This window comes from Diachasmimorpha longicaudata, chromosome 3, assembly GCF_034640455.1.
Source record: "Diachasmimorpha longicaudata isolate KC_UGA_2023 chromosome 3, iyDiaLong2, whole genome shotgun sequence".
Lineage (NCBI taxonomy): Eukaryota > Metazoa > Arthropoda > Insecta > Hymenoptera > Braconidae > Diachasmimorpha > Diachasmimorpha longicaudata.
Window position 1 is genome coordinate 9,222,909 of NC_087227.1, and position 19,165 is coordinate 9,242,073.

The 19,165-nt window shown below is 38.2% G+C and overlaps 3 protein-coding genes across 6 annotated transcripts; 2 read left to right on the forward strand and 1 right to left on the reverse strand.

The window, feature by feature from the left end:
- The first annotated feature begins 127 nt into the window (after positions 1-127).
- LOC135160844 (N6-adenosine-methyltransferase non-catalytic subunit) lies at positions 128-2,192 on the forward strand. Its single transcript, XM_064117916.1, has 4 exons — positions 128-454; positions 606-785; positions 906-1,606; positions 1,742-2,192. Exons 1-4 carry the CDS (start codon positions 398-400, stop codon positions 1,980-1,982), a joined length of 1,179 nt encoding a protein of 392 aa, XP_063973986.1. The 5' UTR covers positions 128-397; the 3' UTR covers positions 1,983-2,192.
- Positions 2,193-2,356: 164 nt separating this feature from the next.
- LOC135160836 (phosphatidylinositol 3,4,5-trisphosphate 3-phosphatase and dual-specificity protein phosphatase PTEN) lies at positions 2,357-14,846 on the reverse strand. Of its 4 annotated transcripts, none has more exons than XM_064117895.1 (9): positions 14,419-14,846; positions 12,797-12,910; positions 12,483-12,726; positions 10,954-11,167; positions 10,326-10,880; positions 10,086-10,252; positions 9,673-9,957; positions 9,090-9,273; positions 2,357-4,444 (listed from the first exon to the last, which is right to left on the reverse strand). In XM_064117895.1, exons 3-9 carry the CDS (start codon positions 12,654-12,656, stop codon positions 4,425-4,427), a joined length of 1,599 nt encoding a protein of 532 aa, XP_063973965.1. In that variant the 5' UTR covers positions 12,657-12,726; positions 12,797-12,910; positions 14,419-14,846; the 3' UTR covers positions 2,357-4,424. The 4 variants fall into 4 exon arrangements, with proteins under 4 accessions (XP_063973965.1, XP_063973964.1, XP_063973963.1 ...); XM_064117894.1 differs by lacking the exon at positions 2,357-4,444 and adding an exon at positions 5,594-7,094; XM_064117893.1 differs by lacking the exon at positions 2,357-4,444 and having other exon boundaries at positions 5,594-9,273.
- A 603-nt stretch (positions 14,847-15,449) lies between these two features.
- LOC135160832 (coiled-coil domain-containing protein 39) lies at positions 15,450-19,143 on the forward strand. The gene is made up of 5 exons (XM_064117879.1): positions 15,450-15,815; positions 15,927-16,352; positions 16,454-18,424; positions 18,589-18,871; positions 18,943-19,143. The coding sequence occupies exons 1-5, from the start codon at positions 15,717-15,719 to the stop codon at positions 19,026-19,028; spliced, it is 2,865 nt and encodes a 954-aa protein (XP_063973949.1). The 5' UTR covers positions 15,450-15,716; the 3' UTR covers positions 19,029-19,143.
- The last annotated feature ends 22 nt before the right edge of the window (positions 19,144-19,165 follow it).

Here is a 19,165-nt window from a genome sequence, read left to right on the forward strand (position 1 = left end):
ACATGATGATTCGACAAAAAAAAGTGAATAATTTGTCTTGTTCGCCCATTTGGAGGCACTACAGGGATATGAAAATTTGAAATTTTTCGCGCCGAGCGGAACGGGGTCTCTCTACGTCGATGCGCTGGAACTAAAATAAAGTTGTCACTTCTTGTGTACGTTTATCTGCCGTCGATGTTGCATATAAAAAAATATTACAAAAATCAGTGGAACATTTCAATTGAGTAAAATAGATGTCGTCAATCCGCAAAAAGGACGGAGGATCTTAACCATAAAATTAAATTCTTATTAGACTCATAACAAAGTCCTTTGTTAAAGCTTTCTAACCTACAATACTTGACTCCAACCTGTCAATTAACTTTTTTAAAGTGAATAATCTGGTGATATATCATTTAAAATGCTGCAAGCACTTCGGGAGAGGTCACAGAAACGTAAAAAATTGCTAGCCCAAACGGTATGTCCTTTAATTAAGTAAATAAATACATAAATAAGTCGAGGTTTCGATTGTCAGGTCGGCTACAATTTCACGTGCTCCTTTTTAAGTAATTCATCAATATCTCTCTAATATTGAAAAATGATTTTTTCATTTATTATTAATTTGTCAGCTTGGAGTGTCGAGTGTCGATGAACTTCGTCAAGTTCTGGGAACAGAGGTGGACAATTCCCAGCGAAAAAAATCACGAACGAGATCCCTGGACCCTGACGATGAAAAATCAAAAAGCCAAAAGGACAACAACCTCCCAGCCGATGAAATCGTCTACAAGGATTCGTCAACATTTTTAAAGGTATTTCTCTAAAGATAAATATGACTAAAAACAATTGAGATAATAATCTCCAGGATCTTTTTATCGTCCTACTCCTTTGGCATGAATCTGCTCATGATCAGTAAATCGACTAAATTCTAGGGCACCCAGTCATCAAATCCCCATAACGACTACTGCCAGCACTTCATCGACACTGGCCAACGACCTCAGAACTTCATCCGAGACGTGGGCCTTGCTGACAGGTTCGAGGAGTACCCCAAACTTCGAGAATTAATTAAATTAAAAGATGACTTGATATCTGACACTGCCACTCCTCCCATGTATCTCAAAACGAACCTCTCGACTTACAATCTCAAAGAGCTCAATTGCAAGTTCGATGTGATCCTCATAGAGCCACCCCTCGAGGAATACCAGAGGACGTGTGGAGTAACGAACGTCGAGTTATGGAACTGGGACCAGATAATGGAGTTAGACATCGGAGAAGTGGCAGCAAACAGGAGTTTCGTCTTTCTCTGGTGTGGGAGCAGTGATGGTCTGGACATGGGCCGTTATTGCTTGAGGAAATGGGGCTTCAGGAGGTGCGAGGACATCTGCTGGATCAGAACCAACATTGATAATCCTGGCCACAGTAAGAATTTAGATAGCAAAGCTGTCCTTCAGAGAACCAAGGAGCATTGTTTGATGGGGATCAAAGGAACTGTTCGAAGGTCCACTGATGGAGATTTCATTCATGCGAATGTCGATATCGACCTGATTATTTCCGAGGAACCAGAGTATGGCTCTATTGAGAAGCCTGTCGAAATATTTCATATCATTGAACACTTCTGTCTGGGGAGGAGAAGGTATTTTTCGATTATTTTTTACAGTTGATAATTTGTACTTTTTATTTTTTGTTGATTTTATAAACGTGAGGGAAATTCTCGTGAAGTTACATTGTCAAGCCTCTTCTTCATCATAAAATTATCTTCATATTCTAGGCTTCATCTATTTGGCCGTGACAGCACAATAAGACCTGGTTGGTTGACGGTGGGTCCTGAATTGACAAACACAAATTTCAATGCAGATCTCTACAGCAGTTACTTTGCCACCGGGCAAATAACGACAGGTTGCACAGAGAGGATCGAAGCACTTCGTCCAAAATCTCCTCCACCAAAGGGCAAGGTATCAGGAAGGGGCAGAGGGGCCTTCAATCGCAGTGGACGGGGTCGAGGAAGATGAAATAATCTTCAACGTTCTGTTTTGCTTCCATATTTTTAAGACGGGATTAATCAGCAGGAAAAAAATATCTGAAGCTCAAATGATAAACAAAGAAAAGTTGAAATACGAAATAGCTAATGGGCCATATATTTTTTCTCTATTAAGTATTATCGATCAACAAAAAATGATTCATCCCATTATGAAGGTGAACTAATCAGTGCGATTTTTACTTTATTATTTAATGGAAATTTAATGGAAGTTTAAATCGTTGAGAAATTACCTGGTGACCTTTCCACATCCCATCTCTCTGTATTTTTTCAAGAACTGATATATTGTTAAGTGACATAACTTGTGAAAGAGTTCAATCAATGAATAAACCATGAATTCAATATTAATCAATTTCTGAGTCATTTTTATTTCTCTTGCAACATAAAGTAATACATATCCCCTTAAAAATAATAAATGTCTGTATGAAAAAAAATATATATATAGAAGGACGAGGATTGGGAAAATGGATGCATTCGTAAGCACACGAAAATCCAATTATTTCCGTCAATTGATAAAATAAAACTCGGTATAATTCCATCGCATCTCGTATCCACAAAAATACAAATCGCAGAATGTACTGGACTCTCAATTAATTATTTTCAACATATGGTTCATTTGAATTATCAAGTTACCGTATGTTGTATGGGATAGATTGAGGTAAAATGGACTATTTTCATTAACCAATTCACTTACAAAAGCCCATTTTACCTTGCCTTGTTCGCCAATTAATTTAAAATTAGAAAAATCAAGTTGAAAAATTGTGGAAGAATAATAATAAATTCGTGTCCTAGCTCGTCTTAACGTGAAAAAAATTGATTATATCATCAAGCTAAATAAATTGCTCAAGCACATTTAACTACAAATATAAGCAAGTCTTATTAATTTTATTCCCAACACGTTATAGCGTTTTTTTCTTCATTTTTTAAATTCTTAATCTATCTGAGATCAAGTCGTCTTGTTTGTACTCTCTAGGCAAATTTCATTGAAATTATCATTCTTTATGTTTAATCCTAATAACTGTTATCGTACAAAAATAAACCTGGAAAGAATTCGATTGGTCGCATCTCTCACTCTCTCTTCCTTTCGTTCTTGTTTTCATGCTCACGTTTTATGGAAACTAAAATCGTTGCTTCTTGTACTGAATTACCAGAAGAAAAAAATCAAAGTTATTGATAATTTGCATAATTTGAGGGTAACAATTAAGTCGTGGATTGATAAATTTGAATTATTGAAGAGTTCATTTTCGACGATCTCTAGGAATTTTACGAAAAAATGTCAGACCTTTTTTGGAGGAAATGTCTTGCCCTAAATTTCGTTCCCTAAATAGTGTCTCATCAAATCATTCATTACGAAGATAATTCTCTATTTGTTTTTCCCATTTCACTCTCGAGTTCTCCAAGATTTCGACGTCTGCACAATTGAAGAAAACGACTTTTCATTTAATTGTTCAAAAATCGGTATGAATTCATCTGACACTCTCCAAATTGTGGGACAAAAAGAAAAATGAAAACAAAGAGAATTGGAGATTGACTAAAAAATAGAATATCAATTGACAAAATGTTCCGCTAGATTTTTCCCCAATAACATGAAATAAATAAATCGACCCGACGTCAAACCCGTCAAGTACGGGGTAGAAGAATAAATAGTTAAGTGTACAATATCCTACGGAATCGTCAACTAGTGCGTTAAAAAAAAAGTAAAATAAAAATCAACTTAAATCACAATTGCCAGGTTATTCACGATTTATCATTTTGTTTTTCATTAACAATAGTTTAATTAAAATTTGAATGTATAAAATTACATTTATTCGCGGTGGTCTAACACATTCTACCTAAATTCAGTTACCGCTGCTTATTTTTTGGATCAAGATAATTTTCATCGAGGCTCATCAAATGATCTAATGGAGGACATCTGATTGAGGAGAATAAATTACTCGTCGAAGCGACTTCAACTAATGAATGTACTTCATTCGCATCATAAATATGAAAAATATAAAAGAAGATTTGCATTTTTTTCTATCCAACGAGCTCGAAAAAAATCTGGTTGCATTATTTGTGCTTTCCCCCCATTGTCAAGATATCCTAGACAATGAATAGAGATTCCTCCTCTCGAAAACCATTGAATGACAAAAAAAACCCCAGAAATGTGCTTGCAAAAAAAAATTTCAACGGGGTAAATCGACCCGACTATTGGATGAACAGAGAAAAACAATAAACCGATAAATATTGATTTTCTCATGCGGATGACAGGCGGGAGATGCGATGGCTGATGGTAAATCGAAGTGTTTCGATTCAGTTACAAAATAACTACTGAATAGTTTTTTTTAATCAAAGCGACTGTAGTAGTGTTGCAGTCAGGAGTTGATCGTCTGAGGAGTTTATCTCTGATTGGCCCGCCATCAGTCATGTCTCAAAGTCACAAATACGTTGACTCCCCTGTAAGCAGACCCATTTTGTTTTTCAGTCAAGAATTTATCTCTTCAAATTTTAGGTACTAATGCAAATTATTTAGTTAATGTAACTGTGAAATCAACAGTTTGCCAATTATTTTGAATAATCGAGCGACCATCTCCTCACCGTTTACTACACTATTTTATCGATAGAGAAGCAAGTATGCCATGCATTTGAGGAAGAAAATGAAGATAAATGAGAAATTCGAGGGGAAAATTGGTAGAACGAGATGAATGACAGCAGCTTTAGAACATATTGATGAGTCATGTGAATTGAACATTGAAGGATACAGCAAGATTGATCAAATATTAATGTTAAAATAAAAGAAAATAAATATTATTGATGACTGAACAGAGATTACTTCGCCTCTCCTTGTCAATCCCGTTCCACCATTTCTCTTCCTTAAAATTATGAAGATATTGAAATTGGAATTGGCAATCACCTGATCGAAAAGATCTGTACCACAATCATACTCATTTGTTTGCTGGGTTTTTTATTAATTTTAGATAGATTCATTTCTTTGTCCACTCGCATGTCCACTCACTCTTGATTAACAAATTTAATCAATTATTTATCCCGAATAACAGAATATAAACTACGCATAAATACAATTAAATGTGTGTATACGCAACCAATGATCATTCAATTGAAAAAAAAAACACTCGTGACATTTTTGTACAAAAAAATTAATTAATTGAGAATTAACATTATCTTATTCATCGATTTTCTCTTTCTTCGGTTTAACAGTGGCCATTACGTTTCAAGTCTTTGTATTTCACTCATCACCAACCTTCAAATGGAATTGAAATAATCAATAATTAAGGAGAACAGAAACAATCTATTTGCCTGTTCTACCAATTAAATTCGTAAAAACAAGACAAAATTTTATCCTTTGAAATTCCAGTTAACTTTAAAAAAATAAATGTCTTGTAATGAGATTCTTTCATACTCCACATCACACCTCTATCAATTAATATTATTATTTTGTCGTTTTGATTGAAGATTTACATATATATCTTATATTTGAAATATTCTTTTTTTTTTCATTATCATTACGATTTGTTTTGCATTCGTTCGGCTTTTCACGAAATGCAGGGAAGGTACGTACTCAAATATACAATGAATTAGTCTCACTCACTCATATCAACATTTATTATTTTATCCATCCATTGATAACTCAATTGTTTATACAAATCATTACACAGATGTGAAGTCATTAGACATTCTTCTAATCCATCGAGATAATTATTTTTCTGATATAAAAAGTGGAGGAAAAAAATCTAAAAATCACGCGTTAATCCTTGATTTTCTTCAATGTAATTTAACTATTGATAAACATACACACACTCACCGATTATTCGCACCTCTCGAATAGCAACTCATGCTTTCCCATTAGATCGATCTCACAAATTCACATTTTTCTCTCCCATGCTACTCGATAATTATTGACTTACAATTTATCACTTATGAAAATAGTCCTATTATTTATATAATCGTTAGTTTACCCCTCCCCTTCCCCTAAGATTTCCACTCCCCTCTCATTCATCATCAATTAATAATAAAGGTAATAATTTTTGAACGCTCTGTCACTCTCGCACCTTCCTCCCTCGTATAATTACGAAATAATAAAAAAAATCGAAGATGATTGATATCACTTAATCCTTGGATAATCGATTCAGTTGCAGCCTAATCAAACTTTCAATTTATTTTCTCCTGATGGTGTCAAGCATTTAACAGTTGGAAAAGAATTTCGAGTGTTTGCGCAATGCCGCATTGGGCTCACCAACAATTAACGAGCGTGCCTAAACTTTAGGCATATAATTGTCTAGTTTAACTAGGTGATTAACTGAAAATCTACGTGGACTTTATTAAGGCCATTAATCCCGTTGTGGGAATGAACGATTGTCGGATTGTTTTGTGAGCTTTTTGGTAAGGATGTGCGAGAATCGAGTGCACTAAACAAATGTAATGATTCAAGGATTTTTTTTGTGATTAGTTAATTTAGGTGTGAATGTCCTTTCCACTGAGATGACACAAAATTTTTGAGATGATGTTTATAAGTTCCTTATTATGAATAATTACGTACTCGTTAAAAAATGTGTTCCCCTGAGTTGAGATGTTCTGGTACAATCGGTTTATCTTGGAGGGAACAAGTCTTACGAAAAAATTTTCAAATTGCTATTTTCGAAGACAATGAAAGATTTGCGTAATCACAAAAAAAAATCCTCTTCATTTTCCATTTTCCTCCGGTCATTAAAATAATTAAAATTATAAATATCACGATAACGCAGGTGATTCCAATTAAATAGGTAATTAAAAAATATATATCTCGCCTCGCTCGTTATCTCAAACCCTCAAAAATACTCCAGAACCATTGGACCAGTAGCAAACCACGTGAATATCGAATATCAGGACGTTAATTATTATAATAATCGATCGATAAATTATCATTTCGTTTTGTTTTGTCACTAAATCAAATGAATTTTCATTAGCGTCATTATTTGAAGCTCGAAGGGATGAATTAAAGATGGCCGTGAGGGATTATGTGTGAATTGTCCACACGGGGCTCACAAAACATCTATCATTCCTCCATCCGATAGTAGACGATAACGGCCGACCCGCTGATCCAAGTCCACTGAATGGTAACAGACACACATTTGTGAAATTATTTTATAATTTTTTTTTCTCTTTGTTGTGTGTGATTCAATGAAATGAGAGGATTATTTTCCTGTATTTATTGGAGTTGTTTCATATTGGAGATGTATTCGTTCAGTTGGAAAGTTTCAAAGGAAGAATGAGATGATTTATTTTCCAGTTCTCTTCAATATTCACCTCGACTTAATTAATGACGAGATTAATTAACAACTTTTAAAATTTCCATCTTCAATGTTGAATTATCGCCCCATCTCATTTCTCCACTTCCCTCCTGAACATCAGGGAAAATTCGCTCAGCACAATGATCATGTACATAATACACATGCATGTGATCCTTCATGCTCAATCAAGAAAAACTATGATAACTAAACGGCTTTCGTGTGAATCAAAACGTGATTAAACAATCCTACGTGCTCATATGTTCAACAAAAATCATAAAATAAAAACAAAACATTGGGGATTGAGAGCCTGAGACGAGCAATTATCGCATTCATACAAATGACCTCGTAACACTATAATATCACAACGTAATCATTGTACAATATAATCAATTAATTTTAATCCAACACTTACTGTGTTTTTGTTTAAGTTTAAAGAATCGAACATGCGAGACAATAAATTCACTTTCGCTCACAGCAGATTATTTATCGCATTTGAAATTCACCAGAGCTGAGGACACTCTCATAAAAATACTACTAATCAATTATTTAGAGCAATTAAGAGATTTTTCAACTACCCATCAGATCATAGAATAGAATAACGCTTTCATTGTTGTTTTCCTTGAATTATTCCTTAAAAATGTTATTTGACTTCCTTCTGTCGAGGGCTTTGCAATAAAAAATAATCGACAGTCATATCTCCCTCAGCTCTGGAATTAATTAATCAATTAATTCCCCGAAAACGACGAAATCCAATAAAAATACATCACAACATTTTCCTTTGTTCACTCCGCAAATCACTCATAGTATTTTACCTCAATTAATCAACGTTTTAATTCCAATATTAAAGTCAACAAAACCAGCCTAACGAACACATCATTTCATTTATCCATTTAATCATAATCAACAGTGCGAATCTTTAAGACTTTGTTAAACTGCAGGCAGTGGAAACTGCGTCAATTATAAACATTCAATTATTTCCTATTATTCTAATAATAAGTAGATTCAACTAGTGCACGTTGTACGAAGATTAATCAATACGAGTGCTCCTCTTAATTAAATAAAACTGAATTCTCTCATTAATAACTTCATTGACGATTGGTATAGAATATCTCGGAAAATCATATCGCTCATATCATTCTGAGTACAACAAACTTACGGAACGTTTAGAGTCAGTCTTTGAAACAAAACGAAACAAGCAATTCGATCTACAGAATGTGAATGTAACGTGCACTTTTGCTCTTTATAACTACAAGTGCATGCCTTAATCAGGATGTGCAAATAATTTTTACACTTGTCCAATTGATGGAGAAGATGATTTTTGTCGTTACCCCAAAATCAATTATCTTCTATTCGATGAAATAAAAATCATTTTTCATCAATTAAACCCTGATTTCAATCGGTGAGTGTGTGGTAAAGACAAGAGAGCAAAATGCGAGAAAATAATTGTGTTTACCGTGTAAAAACAATAAACAATCTGATAATAAAAACCAGAGAAATAGAAACGAATTTAAAAGTTCAACAAATATGAATCAATTATCCGATCGATAAATCAATTAATCAACAGAAAAAGGGTCAAGTAAATGTAGTTTTTGTAGGTCATCATGTGTCATTCAATGTGACTGATCTCGTGAATAGGTCATTATAGGTATTTAAATCCTCATCACTCTGTTGATTTTTATCATTATCACCCCTCATACCCACGATCCTACTACTGTTGTTGTGTTGTTCTTGTTGTGGCTGTTGGTGATGTGTTGTACGGCTAATGCTGTGCGTTATTGATTGACGTTTAGCAACGAGTGATACTGAGAACTCACCTGATTCCCATCCATCCTCGTCACCCGTTGTTTCACATTCACTGCTGTCAGCCTCACTCGATTCACTCGGTGTCTCCTGTCCACTCATGCCTATTTGTACATCCGCTCTGGGGACCATTGTTGGTACTGTCTGAGTTATACCACTTCCTGTTACTTCCCACTGTCGATGCATGAGTAAACTCACCTGTAATGAGAACATTTGTTTCATTAGAGAATGATTTTACATACTAAATTTTCAATTTAAAATTTCTCCGTCAATTTATCTGCTCAATAGCATTAAAAACCATTTTGGAATGTTCTAAAAGTTGAAGTGAAAAATACGAGAGCTTGAGAGTTGAATCATTTCCATGTCTCCCAACTAAAATTCTTTGAACAGCACAATGAAGAGAAATAAAATGAAAAATTTTTTATCGAGACCTCTGCAACATGAGAAAAATTAGTGCGAGATCAAATATCACGTGCAGTTGAGTCGTTGTAATGCAAGCCCCAGTAATTCAAGTGGTTTTATCTCATCCTTCAGTATCTCCCAACAGAATAGCTACATTCCACTGCCCCTCCTCCAGTGAACAAATAAAATCTCTACCTTAAAATCCGCACTATAAAGTTTATGGTGTTTGTCTTTATGCGCATCGTCCAATCCCGTCTTATCAATGGCAAGTACCAGTGTTGGTGGTTTTGGCCCAAGACTTGCCAATGAGCTGGTTCTTGCTTTTGAATGTGAAGTTACCATTGGCAATTCCATAGCGGTACCGTCGCAGCTCAGTGCTCTTGTTGAACGTTCTACCGGCAATTCACCATTATCTCCGTACTCGGGTGGCAAGTAATCACGTACAAAAAATGTGTTGAACCAAAAATGAAACATTTTCTCCTGAATAAACAGATAAAACTGAATTAATGATAAAGACTCAAGGGCGTTTCCCACAAACGTAAAAATAATTTGAAATTATTTCGACTAATTAAAAATAAAAATAGATTGAATAAACACGAATCACTTACTTTTCTCTTCATTTTTGGCTTCTTATTAAAAAAATCTACACGAATGTCACCAGTCAGTGAAACATTATGATCAATTGAAATTGATATAGACGGCATTCCTTTCCTAACTTCAATTGTTTCAGAACTAAATATTCGTTTCTCTGATTCCCATATCACAAAATGCAAATCTGTAAACAAAATTCATGAAATTAGGGCAAATGATAGACTTTAAAGGGAATGAAATGAATAAAAAATACTCACAGCCTTGACCCCCATTAAATATTGGAACTGGATCCAACTGTATTTCCCTCAAAATCAGTGTAACTGGCTGATAATTCAAGCTCTCCTGTATTAACATTGCGTAGTAGCCCACATACCTCCTCTGCGAAGGTATCGTAACACCCTTCCTGTCAGTTGTCCTCTTGGTGCCATAAAAATTCAGTGCCTCACTAGCAGTTGAAAACTGCCTGGTATGGAGTAAATAACAGCACACCATAACTCCAGTTCTACCTTTGCCAGCTTTACAATGAACAGCAGCAACATTTTTTCTATCCTCAGATAACCAATCATGAACATCCTCACAGAATGGCTTTATAAGCTCCAATTTTGGTGGATTGTGATCAGCAAAAGCGTACGTTGCAACTCGCTGTTTGAATTTTTTACAGTCATATGATCTCTCAGAACAGAGATTATAAATTTTGTAGTGATCCTTGTGCTTGGATTCTAAAAATTTAACCACATCGTCGATGTGATTTCTGTACACACCCTCGAGCTTTTCAGCGGGAAAGCCCATTGCTATCAAATTATCCCGTATATCTGGAAGAATAAATCAATTGAATAATTGTTCAAATAAAATACCTCGGATACCTGGACGATGAATAATACTGACATGTGAGATCAAGATCGAAGCCATCCTCGGTAAATCGTTTTCGTCTTTTGCTGACAAGCCCCTTGATGGGGTTTGTCATCTTCATGTTGCTGATCGTATTGGCCATGCTCGGCTGTTGTCCCCAATCTTCACATCCACCCTTAGTAAATCCTACCTCCGTCTCCCACGATTTAACGCTAATCGTTTCACCCAGTTGCTCACCACTTGTTTTAACCTGTCACACACCATAATCATCATCGTTATTTTCCACTACCAAAAGGATTAATAACACCAGGAATCAAGTACAGTGAGGACTTTATTTGAAATCATCGGAGTTTCGAGGGCTCGAGGTCTATCAGAGACTTTCAAAAGTCACAGTAATCTCCCATTAATGAAGTAAAACCCAATGAAGATCCAATCAATATACACTACCGGATAAGATAAGTTTTGTGTGATAGAAAATCAGCAAAAATTTCATCATCAAATGACCCACCGGAAAACCTCGAGTGGCTTCGGGACCCTTCGGATTCCAGGTCAAAATAAAAGGCTAATCGCCAACGGTAAATTTACACTCAATATTCTATCTATCAAGTGAGAAAATAATCTTTGTGCCAAATATTCATTAATTTGAGAGAGGCATTTATTTATTTCTAAGTGGTATCTTTCTCATTTGATTTTCATCAAGACCTGGGCTAAACTTCAATGGTTATTGATTTTACAGGAATTTCGTATTCTCTCGAGAGAAGAGTTTCAGTGAATTCCTCACTGTTTATCATTGCTGAGGGCGTTTTCTCAAGGTCAGAGCTATCACGATCACTTTTTAGGGCAATATAATTACACCAAATGAAGCTTAATGAGGATGAAACCTGGTATAATTAGATCGATGTCAGAGAATACTAAGAAAAAAAAAATTCTGTCCAGAAACTGAATAGTTTTTAATACACGATAGTGTTTCATTAATTCGCTATTTCCCTTCCTTCACAAGATATGCTCATCGATAACGTCTCCTCAGTGAAATGCACTTACCTTCTTTTAGCACATTACCAAACATATTGACTTCAATGTAAATTTATTAATCAGAAAGCCGTCTATTGAGAGCAATATAATTTTAAACACCGAACTGAGTACATGAGAGCAGTACATCAATCATCGTGCTCGAGTCCCTATTGAATCTAGCGCTCCCTCTAGGCTCTCCATTTCGGTTCATCACCAATTAATTTCGTGTCAATTATCAGCTCCAATATCAAGACACTCTCAAGTGCAGGGTAAGGACTATTATCAAATATAATATTGAGAGTTGTGTATCCTTCAAATGTCTAGACACGGCACCAACACCATAACTAAAGTACATTACAAAGTGTTGACAGAACTTCAGGTGTTTACTAATTATCACCCTTGAGCTAACGCTTTCCCTAGTCCTCCCTAATCTTAGCCTCGTCTTTAACAAGATATTAATGAAAATTTGACAACAAACGACGAAAATTGAAGGAAAAGTTGCGACACCAGGACCTAGGAATGTGAGTTGGTAATTAGGAATGATTAGGACTTACCTGCGCCCTGCGAGCCACGGCGTCACACGAGCCCAGTTCTGCTCCTCCTTGTTCCTCCAGACAAACATGAAGGGGTGTTACCGAAGCCGATATGTGCTCTGAAATCTTGTTATTAAGCCGATTGCTAGAGGGTCTCCTACAGGAAAAGCATATACCCATCAATGCGTGAAGCATAGGTCCTGGAAGTTTTCCATCTCGTTATCCATCATTTTTCCACTCCATCCTTATCGTTGTTAGCTACAAACTAGAATTACATAAATTAATTATTTACTCAAACTTGTTCAGGAATAAACAATGATGAATTATATAATTACCTCCATTAAATCTGGATGCACATCATGACATTGGAAGTACCGAATAATCCTTACTATCGATATATCACATTTTGTTGTAGAATACGCCATATACGAAACGTTGCAGCAGAACCTCTGTAAAAATTCCAAAAATTAAAATGTGCTTCTACCAATTATCCAGCAGATAATGATATCTATGACTAGGCCATTTGTAAGATAAGTTTCTATTCGCCCTTAGGGGCCCACTGTATCTCCAAATGTAATAAAAGGCATTCTATCTCTATCTGTATTTCCAACGAAAATATCAAGATATTGCCAGTTGCCCCAGCCTTCCAAAACACCTTCCAAACCTTATTAAAATACCTCGATGACCTCCCCTCTCTCCCCACTTCCTCAAATCTAACGGAAAAAATGTCCACTCGAGTTGACATTCACAATTTAACGATGCATTTGGTGAGCGCGTTTCGTGCACCGTGACACTCCCATTTTTTTCGTGATAACGGCGATGCCGCGTGAACGAAAAGCTCGTCCGATCATTGAAACAAAAAAAACTAGAAAGACGAAATGAGAGCACACACTCCGGTAGCTGCTGCCCGTTAGACCCTCTCTCCTCGTTGAGGTCCCCTGAATCAAAACTTCTTTTTGAAAAATTTCCAAAAACAGACGTTCGTGTGAGAAAAAAAAACAAAGAATACCCTCTACTCTCCCTCGCGCTTCGTCCACGAGGGTCTTCCCCTTCCCCTGACCGTTCTGTTGTCACCCCACGAGCTCCAAAATCATCAAGAATTCTCTCGTACCCTCTGTCGTCCTCTTAGAAACTCTGAAAACCGTCAGACAACTTGAGCTCTGCGACGCTTTGTGCATCATCCACGCGTACACGATTCAGGCAATTCTGGCATTCGCCATTCTTCTCCATTCGTCTCTCTTGCACCATCTCCGTCGAGTCGACAACAGTACCGCAAGATTTTTCAGGAGTAACACGATAAATTCGTGAGCAAGTGGCAGTGGCCCTTGGCCATAGAATAAATTAAAAAATAGGGTTTCACCAGCAATGAAATATACAGTTGTGAGACAAATCACCCACACAATTTCCTCGACACGTGAAAAATCTCACCAACACAATGGCCTGAACGCAGGTGTGTTCTCACACTGGTGGACGTTTTCTTTATTAGAAGAGAGAGGATGAAGAACCGAAGAGAAGGGGTAGTAAACCCGCAGGGGTATTCTCACGAAATGAAATAAAAAAATATCCAGTGCCCCTCGACTATTTAAATAACGACCGGGGAATGTAGAATAGACAGAGCTACACATAAAGCCCCATGCAAATGAGCAAAAAAAATGACGAAAAGAGCGAAAAGTCACGCTCAATTAGCGAACGGAAGTACTCGGAGTAGCGTCCATCTCAGGCACGTTTTTTTTCCTCTTTTTTTTTTTCAACTGATCTCTCCCTCTCCCTCACATGCACTCGCTTGCGCTCTGATTTCGTTCGTGAGGGTCGATCCCCCTTTCCTCCGGCACACGAAAAATCAGCCCCCAATCACTCCCATCACTGTGAAAATAATCGTTTTACTCTACATTAGAGTGAAAAAATGATTTTTACTCTTTACCTCACGCACACGTTCATGAGTAAAAACTACACTCACTTGTTCTGTTCACTCTCTCTTGGTCGGGTTGCCTCGGCCCCCGCTCGCAACCTCACTCCCTGCCTCCCTCCCTCTCTCTCTCTCTTTCTCCTTCGTCACAGTGTTATCCTAGGTATATCCCTCACTGTCCACTGCCTCCACACCACATGAAACCTCAACACTTCCTTGTCTATGGGTTTTATCACAGTATCACACACGCATTATGCTCGACACGTTTTTTTTTCTCCGACGTTTTCTCTCTCTCTTCATTCACGATTGGGTAATTGTTTTATCACCGCGTGAAGTTCAATAATTTCGTGGCTTTGGTGGGCCGAGTTTAGGGGTTTACTGGAACTTTGCGGAGATTTGCAAACACGGGGAGACACCACCGGCCCTGCGGCATTACAAGGGAGGGCATGGGCTTTGTCCTCGCCTGTTACGGGGCCTCGTACGTTTACATGAAACACCGCTATTTCGGTGGAGGGCACCACTTGATGGTTGTACTTTCTGCGCATAATCAGAGCCGTGCGCGGGGAGAGGGGGAAAATTGAGCGTTTTGAATTGTCAATAAGTCGGAAATAAAGCACAATGAAAATGAAAAGTGTTCTTTGTTACTTCAATGGCTTACGGTGTTTTCTTTTTTATTTATTTATTGTGTTACATTTGAAATAAACAATGAAAAACACTTGACTTAATTTGTATCTAGACAGCCGACAGATGATTGTTTTTCCAAAAAAAAAAACGAGATCCATCGCTTGCACTAGATTTATATCCGTTTGGATGGACTTTCAAATGTTTGCTAGTTCCTTATTTATCATTTTAAATGATAATTAAAAATCTATTGTCATTTTGACTGACAGATTAGTAAAAATTGATAAATAGTTGCTTTCCATACCGATAGTGAATCGTTTCTAGTTCGTCGAGTTATTGGTTAGTGCAGACAGTGGCACATAGAGGGCACTACTTAAATATACCTGTGGCTCACAGATATCACAATACTTACAGGTACCCTGTGAGTATGGGGGTTCCCCCTGTGGCACACAGATGACCCTACTTCCATTATTTATTTAAAAATAAATGAGATGCTGACGAAACATTCTAAGCTCAGTTCAAACGACTACAAATCGAGTACATACGATAGAATTAATGGACTTTACGAAAAGAAATCATTTATCTCCTATCCACAATCGATCTTTCTTTGTCGCTGCCAGCCGCCAGGATCGACAGTGGCGCCGCCGATCTATATACGAATAAATTGTTTGATCAATTCTGATATTGAGGCAAATTAATTTCTTGAAGGTCGAAGAGGATATTTGGAGATGAGAGGGCCCATTGAGGAGGTTTTGAATGAGTTGGGGTGGAATGATGGCTTCAGGATCCCTGTGGCCAATGAGGAGAACAGACAACTTGAAGACGAGGTATTGCTTCAGTGGTTAATTCGATAGCGAATACATTAAACAAAATTATGTCATATTGGACATTCTATACAGTCGATTACATGAATAAGTGTGAGAATAATTGTCTGTCAGATCGACGAAAAAATTAAGCAGAAAAAAAACCTTGTGGAAGACCTGGCCATCAACGAGGATCGAGTTAAATCTATCGAGGAATACATCACAAACATTAACATCGAACATGATCACAATCAGAAACTGCTCACGGCCTATGCAGCCCAGCATAACGCCGAGGATCACATCTTCAAAGTCTCTGAGCACGAGGAATCGTCGATCGCTCAGGAGATCCGGAGTCTCGAGCGAGAAAAGACAAATCTGGAGGAGAGGATTACTTCCTTGAGAAAGGACATGGGAAAAACAGAAGAGAAACTGAATCATTCCCAGAGAACTGTCGCTATTGATAAGGAGCAACTCCTCCAGTGGGAGGATGTCTTGAATAAGGAGGAGGAGGATGAGGAATTGTTGCAGAAGTACATGAAATCTGATGCCAAGGAATTCAAAGTGAGCATTGAAATAATAAATCAGAAAAATTACAGATATTTGATTGCATTTTACAGCTTCACTTAATCACTCATTAATTAACTCTTAATTAATTTTTCCAGAATTTGGAATTGAAACGTCAGAGATTGACTTTGGAAATGGGCTCCCTGAAGTCCTCGGTCCTCCGAACGCTGAACGAAATTTGTGAGATGGAGATCATTCTCGAGAGAACAGCGAACTTCTATGTTGAAGCCCTGGAGGAGCGAGGTCAGCTGATCGAAAGATGGTCCGACAGTGTACGAGTTCTGCGTCATCGAGACACTGGAATCCAGGAGATTTTACGAGAAATCGAGACCCTGAAGGAAATCGGGAAAGAGAAGATGTCTGTGTTATCAGAGTCCGAGGATTTCCTGAAGACTCAAGTCTCCACCAATCAGCAACTGGAGGAGTTCATACGCTACCTGGAAAAGAGACTATTCCTGGACAAAGAAGAGCGCCGGAAAATCGTGGAGAGCAATGCAATGTACGAACTGGAGTATCAAATAAGAAAAAAATCGCTGGAGGGGCTGTCACGTCGCTCCCAGCGACTGAAATCAGACGTGAAAGCCACCCAGATTTCGCTGGAGACTAAGAGAAGAAAAATTAACGACTGGACGAGAGAAATCCAGGAGATCAAAGCTGCCATTTGTGGAGTTGACGACCAGAGTCTGAGCGCTACAGATCGTCTAAAGCAGCTGGAGGCGATGCTCGAGAGTGAGGAGAAAAGAAAGTTTGCAATTCTCAAGGAAACAAAAAGATTCCAGGACCTGATCCTGCGGACTTCGGGCAAAATAACGGAATTGGAGGGGGTGAGGAAGTCCCTGGACCTCCAGACGACCGGTGAGTTGAAGAAAGTGGAGATCTTCGGAGTGCACCAACGGCGAGAGGAGCAGAGACTCCAGGAGAAGACTGAGCTGAACCAAAAATTGAATTTCGAGATCCAGGAGTGCGAGATGAGACTGGGCAAGTGCGGACCGGATGACTTTAGTCGAGCGGAGTTGGAGAGGAAGGTGAAGGCCATTGAGGGGCTCCAGAAGGCACTGGAGGAGAAGATGGAAGTGGCAAAACTGTTGCAGACACAGTTGACGAACTTGGAGAACGACATCAAGAAGATCCAGGGGAGTTTGAAGGGGGGCAATGAGGAGCTAGTGAGGCTGAAGAATAAGAAACAGGATATGGGGTCGATGATGGAGGGCGGGGAGAAGCAGTTGAAGGCCGCCCAGAGAACGACTGAGGAGAAACAGGTGGCAGAGAATATTCTTCAGTTGAGGGTCACGCAAGGGGAACAGATCATCAAGAACATAGGGAATAAACTTCACAGTTTGGAGAAATACTGGCTCCAAATTGACTCGGCAATGAAGGAAAGACTGGCCGAAATAAAGCTCCAGAAGGAGGGCCTCAATCTGGAGAAACGCGTGATGGCATCCGAGTGCCTGGAGCTGCGATCAGCGATAACTGCGAGGAAATCCAGGATGCAGCATCTCCAGGCTCGTTACGACAACATCATCGCGACGATGGGCAGCAACGAGACGAATGGAGCCCCTGTGACGACGACGTACTTGAAGGTTTTGAACGCTCAGGAGAAGGCAGAGCTGCAGGAACAGGGGGACAAGCTTGATGCAACGATCAGAAAGACTGAGCAGGAGATCAGGAGCATGGAGAACACTTTAAGGATCGTCAATGCGTGCAACGAGAAGTACAAATCCTCGCTGGGTGTTTCTGGAGATGAGGAGCTTTCAGGGGATGTGGAGAGGAAGCAGTTGGACGAGGAGATGGTCAGGACCCTTCAACAGATGAAACTGAGGCAGATGGAGATGGAGGAGGTGGAGGAGGAGTACCAGAGGATGCAGAACGATATTGAGGGATTGGAGGAGAGTTTGAAAGAAGCGAAGGAGGAGAAGGAATTGAAGCTGAAGGCTGTTGCCGTGGTGGAGAGGCAGGTTGGCGAGCAGAAGGAGAGGATATCGAGGGCGGAAAAGAGTCTCAGGAAGTTGTACAAGGATATCCAGAGAATATGCGAGAATGCTGATGACGATAGAATACTGTTACAAGAGGTGATTGTGCTATTATATTGACGAAGTGATGAATTTGTTTAATCAATTCATACACATTGTCTTTATATTCATTTCCTTTCCTTCTCCATTATCAGATTAATTAAATTTCATTGATGAAGAGAGATTATGTTGAAGATCAATGAAAAGTTGTTTTCTTCTAACAGAAGGACATCGCGACTAGAGAACTCCAAGAGCAAAATTTTCTTGCCCTCCAACGAATCACTGAATTCACGATTCGTCACGTTGAGGCTGAGGTCTATGTAAAGAAATTGCTGGGAGCTAAAAATATAGCCCTTCCATGTGCCCAACATTTGAAGCCATCCCCGGCTTCGAGCTTCTGCGAGAGTACCCGGAGTTCAATGGCTTCCTCGGAGAGGAGCAGACTGACCTTCACGAAGGAGAGTGCCAGTAGAATCCAAAATTTCCCCTCTGAACTTGTGTTCCAAGGTGACATAACCGTGTTATCAACATTAATTTGATTTTGTCGGTTAATAAATTATTTATTTTTTATTTTTCAGCCGTTGGAGGATCAAAATCGTCTATGAGAACGCCAAGTTTGAGCGAGCAATCATCCGCAAACCGACCTTCATTCGCGAGGATATAATTAAAATCATAACGATAAAATTGATTATACACGATGGATATCGATTTTCTACAGTACTTTTCATTAATTTAATTTTGTTATTCGATACTGCAATAAATATGTTGAATTGATGAAAGGTCATGACTCGATTATTCTTT

What these genes read in the sequence shown, in the direction of transcription:
- LOC135160844 (XM_064117916.1), top strand. Translation starts at nt 398, where the DNA reads ATGCTGCAAGCACTTCGGGAGAGGTCACAGAAACGTAAAAAATTGCTA. An exon ending in ATTCGTCAACATTTTTAAAG is followed by an intron (nt 786 to 905) that starts GTATTTCTCTAA and finishes ACTAAATTCTAG; the next exon opens with GGCACCCAGTCATCAAATCC. An exon ending in TTCTGTCTGGGGAGGAGAAG is followed by an intron (nt 1,607 to 1,741) that starts GTATTTTTCGAT and finishes TTCATATTCTAG; the next exon opens with GCTTCATCTATTTGGCCGTG.
- LOC135160836 (XM_064117893.1), bottom strand. Translation starts at nt 12,656, where the DNA reads ATGCTTCACGCATTGATGGGTATATGCTTTTCCTGTAGGAGACCCTCT. An exon ending in CCGTGGCTCGCAGGGCGCAG is followed by an intron (nt 11,168 to 12,482) that starts GTAAGTCCTAAT and finishes GGTGTGTGACAG; the next exon opens with GTTAAAACAAGTGGTGAGCA. An exon ending in CTTCGATCTTGATCTCACAT is followed by an intron (nt 10,881 to 10,953) that starts GTCAGTATTATT and finishes TTATTCTTCCAG; the next exon opens with ATATACGGGATAATTTGATA.
- LOC135160832 (XM_064117879.1), top strand. Translation starts at nt 15,717, where the DNA reads ATGAGAGGGCCCATTGAGGAGGTTTTGAATGAGTTGGGGTGGAATGAT. An exon ending in CTGATGCCAAGGAATTCAAA is followed by an intron (nt 16,353 to 16,453) that starts GTGAGCATTGAA and finishes TAATTTTTCCAG; the next exon opens with AATTTGGAATTGAAACGTCA. An exon ending in CTCTGAACTTGTGTTCCAAG is followed by an intron (nt 18,872 to 18,942) that starts GTGACATAACCG and finishes TTTATTTTTCAG; the next exon opens with CCGTTGGAGGATCAAAATCG.